This window comes from Pteropus medius, unplaced genomic scaffold (genome assembly GCF_902729225.1).
Source record: "Pteropus medius unplaced genomic scaffold, Ma_sr-lr_union100, whole genome shotgun sequence".
Taxonomy (NCBI): domain Eukaryota; kingdom Metazoa; phylum Chordata; class Mammalia; order Chiroptera; family Pteropodidae; genus Pteropus; species Pteropus medius.
Window position 1 is genome coordinate 36,371,323 of NW_024354875.1, and position 14,757 is coordinate 36,386,079.

The 14,757-nt window shown below is 31.4% G+C and overlaps 1 protein-coding gene across 1 annotated transcript in view; it reads left to right on the forward strand.

Moving 5' to 3' along the window:
- Nucleotides 1–14,757, forward strand: part of AGPS (alkylglycerone phosphate synthase) — a 111,796-nt gene that overhangs the window by 59,560 nt on the left and 37,479 nt on the right. Inside the window, 1 exon segment of the mRNA XM_039855771.1 lies at nt 6,677–6,804. Within this exon segment, the coding sequence (XP_039711705.1) occupies nt 6,677–6,804 (128 nt within the window).

Genomic DNA, 14,757 nt, shown 5'->3' on the forward strand with positions numbered 1-14,757 from the left:
TGATTTCCTTTACTTGTTTTCCATTTCAACCACTATTTCTCTGACCTTTTTTCTCTTTTTTTTTTTCATTTTTATTCTTTTGGTTATTTTCCTGCATTTCTTCAGTGTCCTTTATTTAAAGTTTTCATTTGACTCTATTCTCTGTTCTCCTTTGGATACCATATAACTTAGCCTTCTTTTTTTATATATACATATGTTTTTGATGTTGTTGCTGCTGCTGCTGCTGCTGCCGTTCTATTTCTTACCTTAGTTTAGTTATCTCTTATTTCATTTTTTTCTTGTTTTTTGTCCATTTGTGTTTTTAGTGTTTATATTTCTGATTCAGGCATTTTTTCATATCTCCAAATACTTGTTTTACAATATTTAATTCAGTGTGAAATGCATTACAGTTTTCTTTAGGATCATGATTGGGGATTACTTTTCTCTTACAGAAAAGTTTTTATATTTTCCGACTTTTTGCAGTAGTTTTTTATGGATTTGGTCTGTTTTTTTTTTCTGTTTCTGTTTATTACTTGGAAAGGGTTCCTAGTTTGAGAGTGTTCTTTGTTTTTGTCTGTGCAAATGCCAAGTCCTCCGCTACTCTCTACTTTTTCTTATGGAATCTTTTAAGCCTCTCCTTACTCACTTTCTGCCCTTACAAGCCTACAGCAGATGGAGGGCTATAGAAGGTCTATTGGAATTTTTTCTTCTTATCTCTACTTACATGTAATTTGAAGATCATAGTGTTTTTTGTCTCCTAGTAATACCGAAAGTATAGGTCCTGTGTGATTTTGTTTTCCGTATTGATTTTTATGGCTTTTTAGGAGAAGAAAAATTCAGAATCAAATGACCGCCATTCTTCTCAGTCCTGAAGGCACCTGAAAGTATATTTTTAAATTATGAAATATTTCAAGCAAATACTTGCACTTTGAATAGCAATTGAAGCTTTTAATTTTCTTGAGAGCAAACATTATATGTGAAAATTATAAAACAGAAAATTTTTAAGTTTATTATGACAAATTTTTATTAAAACAGAAAGTGAATGACATATATTAGCCTTTATGATGGCACATTGCCATGGATTTACTTGTAAAAAATTACCTGAAGTGGATATAAAATATGGGTATAATGTGCATATAATGAAATGATAAGTAATCTAAGTTTTATATCACTCCACGAACATAATATACTCAGGAAAAAAGAAACAATAAATATAATAAAACCCAACACAAATGAGCCATTTGATGAAGTGAATTTAGATGTATCCATTTGTAATTGGCTTAATTTGAATATAAGTCCTAATGGAAGCTGCCATCTGTCAATCTGCATTTGGGACCTGGATGAATTTTGCTTTCACAATGGCACCTCCCTACAGAACTCATAGCTGGATAGTTGCACAACCTTGCTTTGGTCATTTCATTAACCTTGCAATAATGCAAAATATCATTTTACTAAATTTTTTTTTAACCTCACTTATAGTATTATGCTGAGTTTACTACTTTAAAGTGCCTACTGTACAAATGAGGCAATATGGGTATACAGGAATTTAAGGCATGGTCACTTCTTACCAGTACCTTAGAATTCTTATATAGTATTAGAATTTTAAAGGAAGTTTGCTAATGTAAAGGTTGTGTGTGTGTGTGTGTGTGTGTGTGTGTGTACATATATATTTAAATTAACATTTTGTATAAGTTATTACATGTACAAAATTAAAATATAATGTACTATGTGATATTTAACCAGGGCCTCATTGTTTGTCATTTAAATGGTTTCTAATTTTTCTTTAGATTAAATTTAGATTGGATTATATTATATGCTGTAATTCAAAAAAATATTTTCTCATGGCTTTATTTTCAGATGCAAAGAAACATTTCATAAAAAGTTGAGAGCTTGGAATTTTTTGAAAGATAGTTTTCCTGTCTAAAATCAAAGCTCATACTGACCTATACTGGACTAGAATCTTGAGGGCAAGAGAGCTTTCTGATGTGACCCCAAAAAATGTTATATTTATCCTCATGCTTACATTTCCAGTTCTCTTTATTTCATACATTCAGTTTTGTTTTCTGAGGCACTTATTCTTTCTGACTTTTAGGAAGTCCAGCTATATGATCACCTAATCTAATAGTTCACAAGGATAATTTTTATAAATTTTAAGTAATTTTAGCTACTAATCAGCTATTTAAGATGTTAACTCTGAAGTTTTCTTTGTAATTAATTCTGAGAATTAAATAATTTATATTGGTTATTCCTTTGGGGGGGGCAGCTTTATTGAGATATATAGTTCACATGCCATAAAATTCACTTAAAGTGTATCTCTTAGAAGTGATAATTCCCGAGGTTAGTGTTCGAGATTTTTTTTCTGAGGCTAGGCAGTGTCCTCCTCACTGTTTCTTTTTCTCCCAGTTTTATTGAGAAATAATTGACATGCATCACTGTATAAAGTGTTCAGCATGATGGTTTGATTTACATATATTGTGAAATGATTACCACAGACAGGTTTAGTCAACATCCATCATCTCATATAGATAAAATAAAAAGAAAAAAAAATGTCTTCTTGTGATGAGAACTCTTAGGATTTCTTCTCTTAACTTTCCTGTATGTCACACAGCAGTGTTAGGTATAGTCATCATGTTGTACATTACATTCCTAGTACTTATTTATCTTAACTGGAAGTTTGTACCTTTTGACCACCTTCCTCAAATTCCTCCTCTCCCCAAGCCCCGCTCTGGTAACCACAATCTGATTTCTTTTTCTGTGTTTGGTGTATTTTATTGTTTTTGTTTTATTAGATTCCACATATCAGTGAGATCATACAGTATTTGTCTTTATCTGACTTATTTCACTTAGCAGAATGCCTTCCAAGTCCATACAAGTTGTCACAAATAATAGGATTTCCTCAATTTTTATGGCTGAATAATATTCCATTGTGTGTATGTACATATGTGTGTATGTGTATGTACATTCACATATATGTACCCCAACTTATTTATTCATCCAACAATGGACAATGAGATTTTTATGTATTTTGAAAATTAATCCCTTATCAGATACTTGGTTTGCAAATATTTTTTCCCATTCTATAGATTGTCTTTTCACGTTTTTGATGGTGTCGCTTGCTGTGCAGAAGCTTTTTAATTTGATGTAGCCCCACTTGTTTTGATTTTGTTGCTTGTATTAAGGTCTCATTTCCAAAATACCGTTACCAAGATTCATGTAAAGGAGACTTTTCCTGTATTTTTTTCTAAGAGTTTCATGGTTTCAGGTCTTACATTTAAATCTTTAATTCATTTTGAGTTAATTTTTGTGAATGGTATGTGGCGGGGTCAAGTTTCATTCTTTTAAGATGAAAACCATTTATTAAAGAGACTGTTCTTCATTGGATGTTCTGGGTTCCTTTGTCAAATATTAGTTTACTGTATTGGGATTATTTCTGGGCTCTCGATTCTATTCCGCTGGTCTGCTTGTCTGTTGTAATGCCAGTACCAGACTGTAGCTTTATAGTACTGCTTGAAATCAGGAAGTGTGATACCTCTGGCTGAGGATTTCTTTGGCTATTCAGAGTCTTTTGTGGTTCCCATCACCACATATTTTAGGAGTGTTTTTTCTGTTTCTGTGAAAAATGCCATTGGAATCTTGATAAGGGCTGCATTGAATCTATAGATAGCTTTTGCTAGTATTAACATTTTAACAATATTAGTTCTTCCAACCCATGAACATAGGATTTGTGTCTTATTGTATTTGTGCCTTTGACTTCTTTCATCAATGGTTTGTCATTTTCAGAGCAGAGAACTTTGACCTCCTTGGTTAAATTTATTCCTAAGTATTTTGTTTTTGATGTTTTTATAAATGGGATCAATTTCTTTTTCAGAAAATTTATTTTTAAGGTATAAAAATGCTACTGATTTTTGTATGTTAATTTTGTATCTTGTAACTTTACTAAATTCATTGATTAATTCTAACAGTTTCTTTAGTTGTCGAGTCTTTAGGATTTTCTGTATATAACTATGTCATCTGCAAATAGAGACAGTTTTACTTCTTCCTTTCTAATTTTGATGCCTTTTTGTTTCCTCTCCTGATTGCTCTAGTTAGGACTTCCAGTATCCCCACTGTTTCTACCCAGGCAAACTAGCTGGTCTACAGTTTTGCCTACGTCACTAATAAATTTATCTATGTCCTCTCAATTGCTTTTTACCACATTCTCTGCTATTTTAGAAAGTGTTCTTAGGCTTGAACATCTCCATGCTCTATTGCAAATAAAATACTTTCTTTTGGGAAAGGATTAGGAGCTGTTTTATAGCTTATTTCTCCCGTCAGACAAAATCTTTGAGCCATGGCTCTGGAGGTAGGGGTGGGGACAATGGCATGCTCCTAAAGCAGGAGTTGAGTGCTGGGGGAAGGAGAAGGAAAGTAGGTCTTTTTCGGTTTGTTTCTCCTGGCAAAATACCAGCTCTTTACAAACCAGGATAAGAGCAATTATGACCCTAGGATTAGTGTACTACTCAAAGTAGAGACTCTGTCCCACCAGTTAAGGCTGGGTGCCCCTGCACCTCTTGGCTGGGGAGAGGAGGGAATTAGCCTCAATTAAAGGTAGCTGAGGGTCAGATGTTACATGGATAAAATCAAAGGTTTTTCTGAAATTAAGAAAATCTTCATGTATACATCCAAGAGAAAAGAGAGCACATGTCTACACAAAACTTGTACACATATATTTATAGTAGCAGTCATAGCAGCCAAAAAGTGGAAACCTGTGGATCTTTCAGCCTTACTCTCTGACCTCTGGGGAGGGGAGAGAGGCTGAATGTTGAATTAATCACCAGTGGCCAGTGGTATAATCGATCATGCTTATGTAATGCAACTTCCTTTAAAATCCCTAAAGTATGAGTTTTAGAGAGCTTCCCAGTTGGTGAACACATGGAGGTGATGGGAGGGTGTTGTCTCTGGAGAGAGCATGGAAACTGCACACCTTCTCCCATACTTTGTCCTATGCATCTCTTCTATCTGGCTGTTCCAGAATTGTATTCTTTATAATAAGCTGGTAATCTAGTGAAAAAGAAAAAGTAGAACCCCAAATGTCCATCAACTGATGAATGGATAAACAAAAATGAGTTATACCATATGATAGAATAATATTGTAGCAATTAAAGAAGAATGAAGTACTTAATACAGGCTATAACATGAACAAACCTTGGGAACATTTTCTAAGTGAAAGAAGCCAGTCAGAAAAGACCATATATTTTGAGATTCTATTTATATGCAGTGTCCAGAAAAGGCAGATTTATAGAGACAGAAAATAGATTGGTGGTTGTTTAGGGCTGAGGTGGGGGGGCTGGGTGGGGAACGACTGTTCTGTGGATACAGGATTTCTTTTTGTGTATGATGAAAAGTTCTAAACTTAAATTGTAGTGATAGTTGCATATATCTGTGAACACACTAAAATCTACTGAGTTTAATACTTTAAATGAATAAATTTTATGGTCCGTGAATTATATCTCAACAAAGATGCTAAAAAAAAAAAGAAAGTCTAGTTGCTTTTGTTATCTTTAAAAATGTATAAGTTATATCTGTTTTTTATTCAGATATTAATTGGGCCAAACTTATAGAGTTTTTGTGATTTTACAAGTTGTAATAGGGTCATATTTGATTTCTTAGTAGGAAATCATTTGTATATATGATGAATGTATTGCGATCTGATATAATTTACTTTTTATGGACTCCATAGTTTTTAATCTGGTTATTATATATTGACATTATATTTTAGGTATATTATAAATTTATTGAAAGCTTAGATTTTATGTGATACTTTTTTTTTCTAGTTTTGTAATTAAGTTCTAAAATTTCAAAGATTGCCCTCTGTTTTTTTAATGATTCTCAGAAAGTTTTTACTACTAATAATAATTTCTACCGTTTGTACATCAGAAACCACTGATTTGAAAAGGTTGGCTCGTAAATACAATTTTTAACCATGTCTCTTTAAAATTTTAGCATAGATATTTAGATCACATAGTTATATTTAACTTGTTTTTTTCCCTCTCCAATTTGTCCCCCACTACTCAATGTAATAAAGAAAAAAATCTTTGTTTCATTGGTAGTCCTCTTGTGCTATATATTTGTGATAACTTTTGTGTTTGAAATACCTGTTTACTTGTTTCTTACAAGGCCATCTCAGCATTGCATTTGTCATATATTTGTATGAATTCTTAGAGAAAAAAAGGCAAAGTGTAAATACTACCTCTAATCATTCTATCTTCTTAAGTTCTCATGGGAGGTTAGGTTCTTTTTGCCCCAAAAAATTGTTCTTACAGTAAAAATAGGCACACATATCAAAAGATTCTTTTGTCTAAATGCATGTGGGATGTAAAAACCTGTTGTTTTTCAAATATTTATTTTTCTTTTAATAAGTTGTAATACATTTAAGACTATTTAAAAGTAACCTTCTTGGAGAAAGTTTACCTTAAAAATGTTTTAATAGATATATACATAACTAAGAAAAATATATTCTAAAAACTTTTTTTTAGGAATTATAAAATTTTCTTAGTAGTTTTTTTAGAAAAACTTGAGTAGTCATTGTTCTCACACAGAATAGATTAAATAGACTTAAATATGAATACTACAACAAATTGAATAAATAGAAAAGTAGATTTAAATGTGACTTAGAAAATGGCCTGTGATATATTGGATTATCCCCCTTCTTTTTCAGGAACTCTTGGTGTGATAACAGAAGCTACAATAAAAATCAGACCAGTCCCTGAATACCAAAAGTATGGCTCAGTAGCTTTCCCTAATTTTGAACAAGGAGTAGCCTGTTTAAGAGAAATTGCAAAACAGGTAAAAAGAAAAGAACCCATTCATATATATTTACATTTTTTAAATTCTGTATAATTGATTTTGCTATGTCACATGTAATCTTAATATTTAGTTATGCTATATTTGTGGTTTTTACCCAGTCCTATATGAAAAGGTAATGTAAAATCATCTCTTTAAGTGCAGTTGCTATTTCTTTCAGTAATTATACGCCTATATCTTGGTTTAAAGAGTGCTGTACAATTTTAAGCCAAGGTAAGATATATACTTGGGTTGATGACTTCCAATAACTGCCTTTTATTGAATATTGTTTTCTTAAGTTATTTTGGGGTAGGATATTTTGTGATTAATTAAAATAATCTTTAATTTTTCCTAAGACATTTACTGAAATTAAATGGCTGAATATCAGTGGCCCCCAAATTTAGACATTATGTATAGGAATCAAACTTTATCAGATTTTAGAATGTGCTGCTAGTAGGCCTAACTGTGTTCTATAATATTACCTAAGCTATAGCTTAAATTAAGTAGTATAATATAGAATAGCATAATATAATAGAGAACTCCCATTTTCCCCTCCCTACTTAAAAAAATATATTATCAAGGGTTTTTAAAAGACTAGATAATTCCAAATAATTTTATTTCTGTGCTTAGTTCTGTGTGGCAATTTTTTCATTTCTTTAAGCCTTTGGGTCATTGTTTGAACTACAGCAGTTTGTGAAAGATTCCTATTTCAACATTTACCAGCAGGAAGACAGTTAAGGGAATATACTTCATCCTCTTCTTGCTTTCTCTGAACTCCTGGAGTTCTTTAATACTTCCATCGGCTATACTGGACTAGAATCTTGAAGGCAAGGGAGCTTTCTGATGTGACCCAGAGCAGTGTGGAGGGAGGATTTGATAAGACAAAGGAATTATATCTGTCAAGTACTCCATATTCATTGTGGACTTTGCAAGTACTGAAATGGAATTGGTGAAGAGTTGTATCTTCCCACCATCTCAAGAGTACCACTATTAATGTTTTAAAAAATTTTTAAATAGGCAAAAAAAATGTTATATTTACCCACATACTTACATTTCCGGTTCTCTTTATTTCATACGCTCAGTTTTGTTCTGAGACACTTATTCTTTCTGACTTTTAGGAAGTCCAGCTATATGATCACCTAATCTAATAGTTCACAAGGATAATTCTTATAGATTTTAAGTAGTTTTAGCTACTTATCAGTTAGATTGCTTCTCTCATCAAAACTTAGCCATAGGCTTCTTAAATTTGATTATTTTACTCTTGGGTAGGGGGAGAGTTTAAAAAGAAGTGTAGTCTTGGAATGAACACTCTTGAACTTGTGGCAGGTTACTTTGATGGAGTTAAAGTAGATATGAATGTTAACAGTTGACATCCTTACATAAGAGCTTCTAATTCCCTAGAACTTCTATTTCCCTAGAATATTGTGTTGTGGTTAGGGAGCTAAATATATAGTATTATGCTATGTTTGCTAAAATAATGAGATGGCAGCAATATTTAAAAACAGAATGATTGAGTAAAAGAGGGATTAGGGATAAGTTTTAGGAGTGAATATCTGAGCACTGAGCAGTTCAAGTAGTTTTGATACTTGTTGGTAAAACTTTTCATCACGTAAAGGCCAAGGAAAGTAACTTCAAATTTAAGATACCTCAGATATTAAGAAGTAAAAGAACTACTTGCAGAGGATTATGGTATTAAGTTAATACTAAGAAAAATGGGAAGCTAGGATTTTTTTCTTTGTTTGTTTAAGAAAATAACCATAGATTTACCGATTAAAAATCAAAACCAAACCAAACATTTTCGATGAAGAGATTACATGTTCTTGTTAATTTCAAATCTTCCTTAACGAGTGATTTTTTTATCCAGTTTTTTGACTTTGTTTTGTGATTTATTTTTTTGTATTAAGAACTTTTATTTTTATTTTCTTTTTGTCTTTATTAAGCTTGACTATTCCCCACCCCCAAAGCTTTATTATTAAAGATATCATTCATATTATCACTCGTCCAAGTTTGAATGACATTTTTCAACTGACCATTATTGCTTCCATTTTTTATAGCAAAATAAACATAAATGCCAAATTAGATTTAAAAGAGTAATTATAAAATTTATAAAACTGATCTGATTTGTATGTATTTTCAACAGAAGGTCTTAATGAGGTTACATTCAGTTTACGATGATCGACTATGCTCCTGCACAGAATCTCCACTCAGTGGAAAACAGATGTAGTCAACTCGCTAACCCATTTCCCATTTGCCCCAAGAATACTCACCTGTAGTGCTTGCGGCTGCAGCGTTCTCCCTGAGATAACTTGCGGATTACAGTCCTAACCTTACTCCCAAAACTTGCCACGAAATATCTCATTCTTCTTATTATTTTAGCAGCTTTAGTATATCAATAATCTTTGGAAACAAATGACATTATTCTATTTATAGCATTCAGTTTTTAGTAGTGGTATTTCCATTTACAAAATATAGTAATTCTTGATCACTGAAAATGTCAAATTCTAGAAAACATAGCATTCCTAAGTGTGATGTTAAATTAACGCTGGCAGCGAGCTGCATTTTTTTCTAAATGGGAAATGGGTTCAAAAAGTGTTGTTATATGATCTTTGGAGTAGAGATAAACATATCTTTTGCTTTCCTGAATGTCCTATCTGCTCTTCCACATTCTAAATACATGTAAATATATTTTAGGTTTTATTAATGAGAAATAATGTACAAATGTATTAAAATCTTAAATTTATAATTTTGACTGAAAATATTGGATTTAAACATAATAGTTGGTACAATCTGATGTAGTTTTTTTTTTTTGTCACAATTTAATATGCCCTTGATAGAAGGTAATAGAGAATTACTTGTGCTAATGAAAAGCAAGGGGTGAAATTTTCTTTCATCCTTGAATAAGTCAGTAAAAATTGCCCTTTTTTTGTTTTTAAAAATTCTTTGGGTATTCACACACAATGACCATAATCTAAAGTCACTACACAAACCTATATTGAATTACTTTGGAATAAATAAAGGTGATGATTGATAGAAAGTGCCACCCTGTGGTTAAAAAGCATATAAAAAAACCCCAAAACTTTCTAATCTATAGTTTTAATAATTAGGTTCTTTGTACTTAATAATTGACAATTTTTAGAGATAAATACCAGGTGACTAGAAAGCTTGCCTTTTTTGAAACTGATTTAAGAGCCTAGATAATATTTTATTCTCAAATATTGCTCTTATGAATGAAACAATTGAGATATCTCACTGTTTGGGGAACCTACATATTTTACTCCTATTATAATGCACGTGTAGAGAGGCATGATGTTTGCCTTCCCTGGAAATGGGTAAATTGCTAGCAAGGTTTAGGGATATTCACATATTAGTTTATACAATGTACAAATGTCATATGTCAAGAATGGTACTGTATGTACTGCCCTACTCTGTAACAGTATCCTCAGGCAGAAAAATTGAGAAAATTTTAGGTTTTGGCACTAGTCATTGTTCAATTTACGATTTGGATTTTCAGCCGATAGCAGAGGAATTAAGATCCATTAAAATAGACAACGGTACATGTTTTATGATTGTGCCAAATTCCTGATTGAATAATGAGTTGGCTGCTTGTAATTCCTCACTGTCATTTCATAGCACTTCCATTTTTGCAGTATTTTCAGACTCCAGTTGCTTTTGAAATGAGAAACTGTATTTTGGATGAGTATCTTTTGGAAAGGAGCATACATGATCACGAATAGCAAAATGGGCTGTTTTATTTTCATTGCTGTTCTTACTGAAGGAAATAAATTGAGCGACCTTATACTGACAGCAGAAGGATTCTACTAAGGTCTCTCTTCATCTGATCTTTGTCCATGTGAGGCATTGTCCTCTTTCAGTACTTCACTACTTTGTGAGGAACTAGAAAGGAAGATTTAGTGGAAGATTAATGTGATTCTATCTCATAAATGCCAGTCCAGTATAATTTCCAGCTTTACTCAGTAGATGGGTAAGTGACTTTTAAGACTGTCTCAGAAAGTAGATTTTCTACTGTAGCCTCTCAAGAGGGAGAAAATTATGTTTTTTAATCAGAATATTGGTGTCAGATGTAATATTTTATAATTTCTTTTACTGTTTTTAAAATGACTTGAAAGGAAAACCGAGTGTTGAAACAAGCTCAAAAGTAATTTTTGAAGTTTGAGTTTTTTTCTCCCCCCAATAACCACTTAGGAGTTATGCCTTATGGTATTAGAAAGAGGAACATTTGTTCCATTAAGAAGAAACATTGACTGTATGTATGGCACACATTAGTATACATCCCTCTGAAAACTGTATTTCTCAATATCAGAACTAGGTTTTTAGAATTATAGATTAAATTTCAGCTTTCTCTCACTACCCTTTAACAAAGTGTGGCCCTTTCTACATATCATCATTTATTTTAAACAAACAATTTTAAACTGATAGGGTGTTTTTTTTTTCTAGTGAATATAGACCACGATTTGGGAAGAAATACATAGTTCATGTCTGACATCTCAGTATGTCATATCTCAATTCTGAATTGTTCTGTTTTCACCTGGATTTATTCTGGAGGGGTTCAAATAAATTGAAAGTAATTAGGTTTTGCATTTACACTATACAATATTTAAAACTTCTTTCTATTCAGTGGCAATTCTTAAAAATAATTTGTTACATAGAGAAAATGGAATTGTTATTTTAAATCATTTTTGTAATCATATCTTTTCCCCTTTCTGAAACAGAGAGAAAAACCTAGCCAAATGTTTGGTTAATTGAATTCTTTACTCTGTAATACGGCAAAATGTATTAAACCTGAAGATAGTTATAAGACATGCTCTTGACCAGGAGCTACTCAGTGCAAGTCATTACACCTTTACTAAACTGAAAACGTAAATTTATGATTAGGAGACTATTTGGCTTTAACTTTTGGCCCTTCCCTTAATATAAGTGGAGGGAAATATCTACTCTATAATACGTATTATTTTATTCTTTACAACCAAGAGATATTTCTCTTGTTAAAAATAGTTCTTGTTGTTTACAATGTAGACTCCTGGCTGTAAGCCAGTATGTCATTTCCAGTAAGACTAACCAGTTATATCAATAGCCTTAAATATTATATGATTTGATCTGTGCTATCAATACTGGTTTATTAGAAGAAGGACTGATTCTGTCTACATTTTAAGTTTTATATCTAGAAATTTGCATTTAACAAAATTCTCTCACATCTTTTTTTGAACTTTTTTATTTTGTGTCTTTTATATGAGATATTATGGTCTTAACTTTATCTCTAACAGTGCATTGGATATTATATAAGTTAAATAGATACGGTTCCTGTCTTCTAATGATTACTAAGGATGTTGCCTATTAAGACAAATTTTCTGTGTTTAAATTTTTGTGTAGCTGTACACAATGGTTTGGCTTTGAAGCACTGGCTTCTGGTACAGTATGAGATTAGTAGACTATCTACAGAATAGTTTATGGCTCAGAAATTTGGGCTGTTCTAGAATTTCCACAGAAAGTGTAATCTACTTGGAGAAACAAACCTTTTCAATTCAAAGATTCATTCCTTAACCAAGATACCAGAGAAGTAGTACTACCATTCAGTATTTATATGTTATAGTTTATTCTTATGAAGTTAGAACAGTAGAAATTCTGCAGACAGTTAAAATATGTTAATATTGAATTTCATTTGCCAGTAACTAGTAAACTAAGGGATGTCTTCTTGAATAATGTATCTTATCTGAAGTGTAAGTTCCAATTTTCTCTTTGACCAGAAAGAGATGACTTGGCTCTATGAAAACAAATTTTACAGAAATTTTTTCATGTGATTTTCATAGGGACTGTTTTTTGGAGAAAATAGTTAAATTGAGAAATCTGTTGCTTTTTAACTTAGTTCAGAGAATTTTACTAGGTAAATAAGACTAATTAGAGTGATTGTTTTTTTTTTTTTTTAGGTTTTATGTTCAAGTAAATTCCTGGTTGTAGCTTTATTACAGGGAAGAAATTGCCAGCAGTTTGACTTAGTCTTATACACATGCTTTGAGGCCAGTGTGGTTTATTTCTTCTTTGCTCAGATAGTGATATTTCTTTATTTATAAAGAGTTTCTCATATCTTTTCAGACTAAGTATAAAGTACATTTTAGGTACAATTCAGGTGATACTAGAGATTCTAGTAAGGGCACATTTATTATAGTAGGAAGGAAATCAATTATTTCATTAACTTCAGTTCAAGTATGCAATTTTTGTTTGAATTCCTTGAATTCCCTGAATCTATCATTAACCCACCATTAAACTTGGTAAAAATATTCTCTCTCAGGTTAGTTCTGATCACCTACCACCAGGGGTCACTTTAAATCAAGGACCCTTTTCCCCTTTCCTAATCTGTGATACTCTTAGTGTAGCCTAGTTGAATAGCATAGGACTGAATTTAGAGTTCAGATTCTCAGAATTTTCGATATCTCTAACCTTTAAAGGAAATACTTTGAGTTTTTTTAAAAATCTACCAAGTTAGTTTTATAGCAATTGAAACATAATCTTGATTAGCTGTATGTATAGTAACTCAGAATGTTTTTTAAATTACAGTAACATTATTTTGGTCTTTTGATTATAGGAACTTCTATTTAATTAGCTCCATTGTGACAACTTTTAATTTAAAATTGTAAGAAACTTTTTTGCTTTATATTTTTAGAATGATGCACAATGATTTACAAATTATCCATTGCCAGAGTATTGCTATCTTTTGAGTGCTTTACCTCTGAGAATTTACTTTTGACAGTAATTGAAAAACTTCATTTTACTGACTTTTAAAAAAATGTGGCTCTAAAAAAATGTGAGATTTAATAAAGCTATTGATTTGATTTTGATAATTTTTGAAAAGTGTTGAAAACTAATTTAATATTTATTATCTAAATGCAAAAACTTTCTTTAGTGTCTTATTCTTTTTTGATAGTATAGTTCTGTAACCATCTACTCTGCCTTAGTATAAATAGGAACAGTGGATGACTAACTAGTTTTTGTGACTCAGCTGTCAAGTTAAAATCATGTTCAATATAATCGAATATTGGTTGCTATATGTAGCAAGTGCCCTGAAGTTTTCTTACTTATTTTTCCAACTCTTTCATTTGTAGATTTTAAGCATACAGAATCTTTGAAAGAATAGTATGGTGATCACCTGTATGTCCATCTTGCATATTCAACAATTAACCTTTTGCTCCATTTAATATGCTTGTGTATGTGTTTTCTGGACTATTTGAAATTAAGTTGAAAACATTATCACGCTTGACCTCTAAGTACTTCTAAAAATAAAGGTGGTGTTCTCTATAACCACAATACCGTTATCATGTCTAAGAAAATCAACAGTAATTTCTTAATGTCATCTAATACTCATTCTATAATCAGTTTATTCTAGTTGTCCCCAAGTGTATTTTGTGGGTAATGTTTTCAAACCAAGATTTTATGAAGGTCTGTATATTGTATTTTAATTGTTTCAGAGATGGAATTCAGCTAGAAATTTACTAAATATAATATACTTTTTTTTTTCCATTTTCTGTTGTATGTGTGCCTATTCTGTTTTTTTTTTTCCCCCACTAAAAAAAAAACCTGCTATAGATATAGGTGAAGTAGAATCTGGGTGGCAGTAGGAGATAGAATTTACAAGTTGTTGGTAAGAATTTAAAATGTTTTTTTTCCCTCTAATGACAGAATGGCTCTAAATTCTTTCTCATGGTTTACTGATATGCTTAAACCAAACCATATAAATATGTATATTATATGATGTTGTACTTATTTTATGAAGAAAAGAAATACAATCTAATCAGGCTTCATATATTTTTATTAGAAGTGGTGTCCCAATTTTAATAAAAACATTTTAGGAAAATTGATTTTCCTTTAGTGTTTTCAAAACCGATAACATTTTTAGAAGCATTAACCCAACTACGTTTATACCAAGATTTGACATTGCTCAGATTG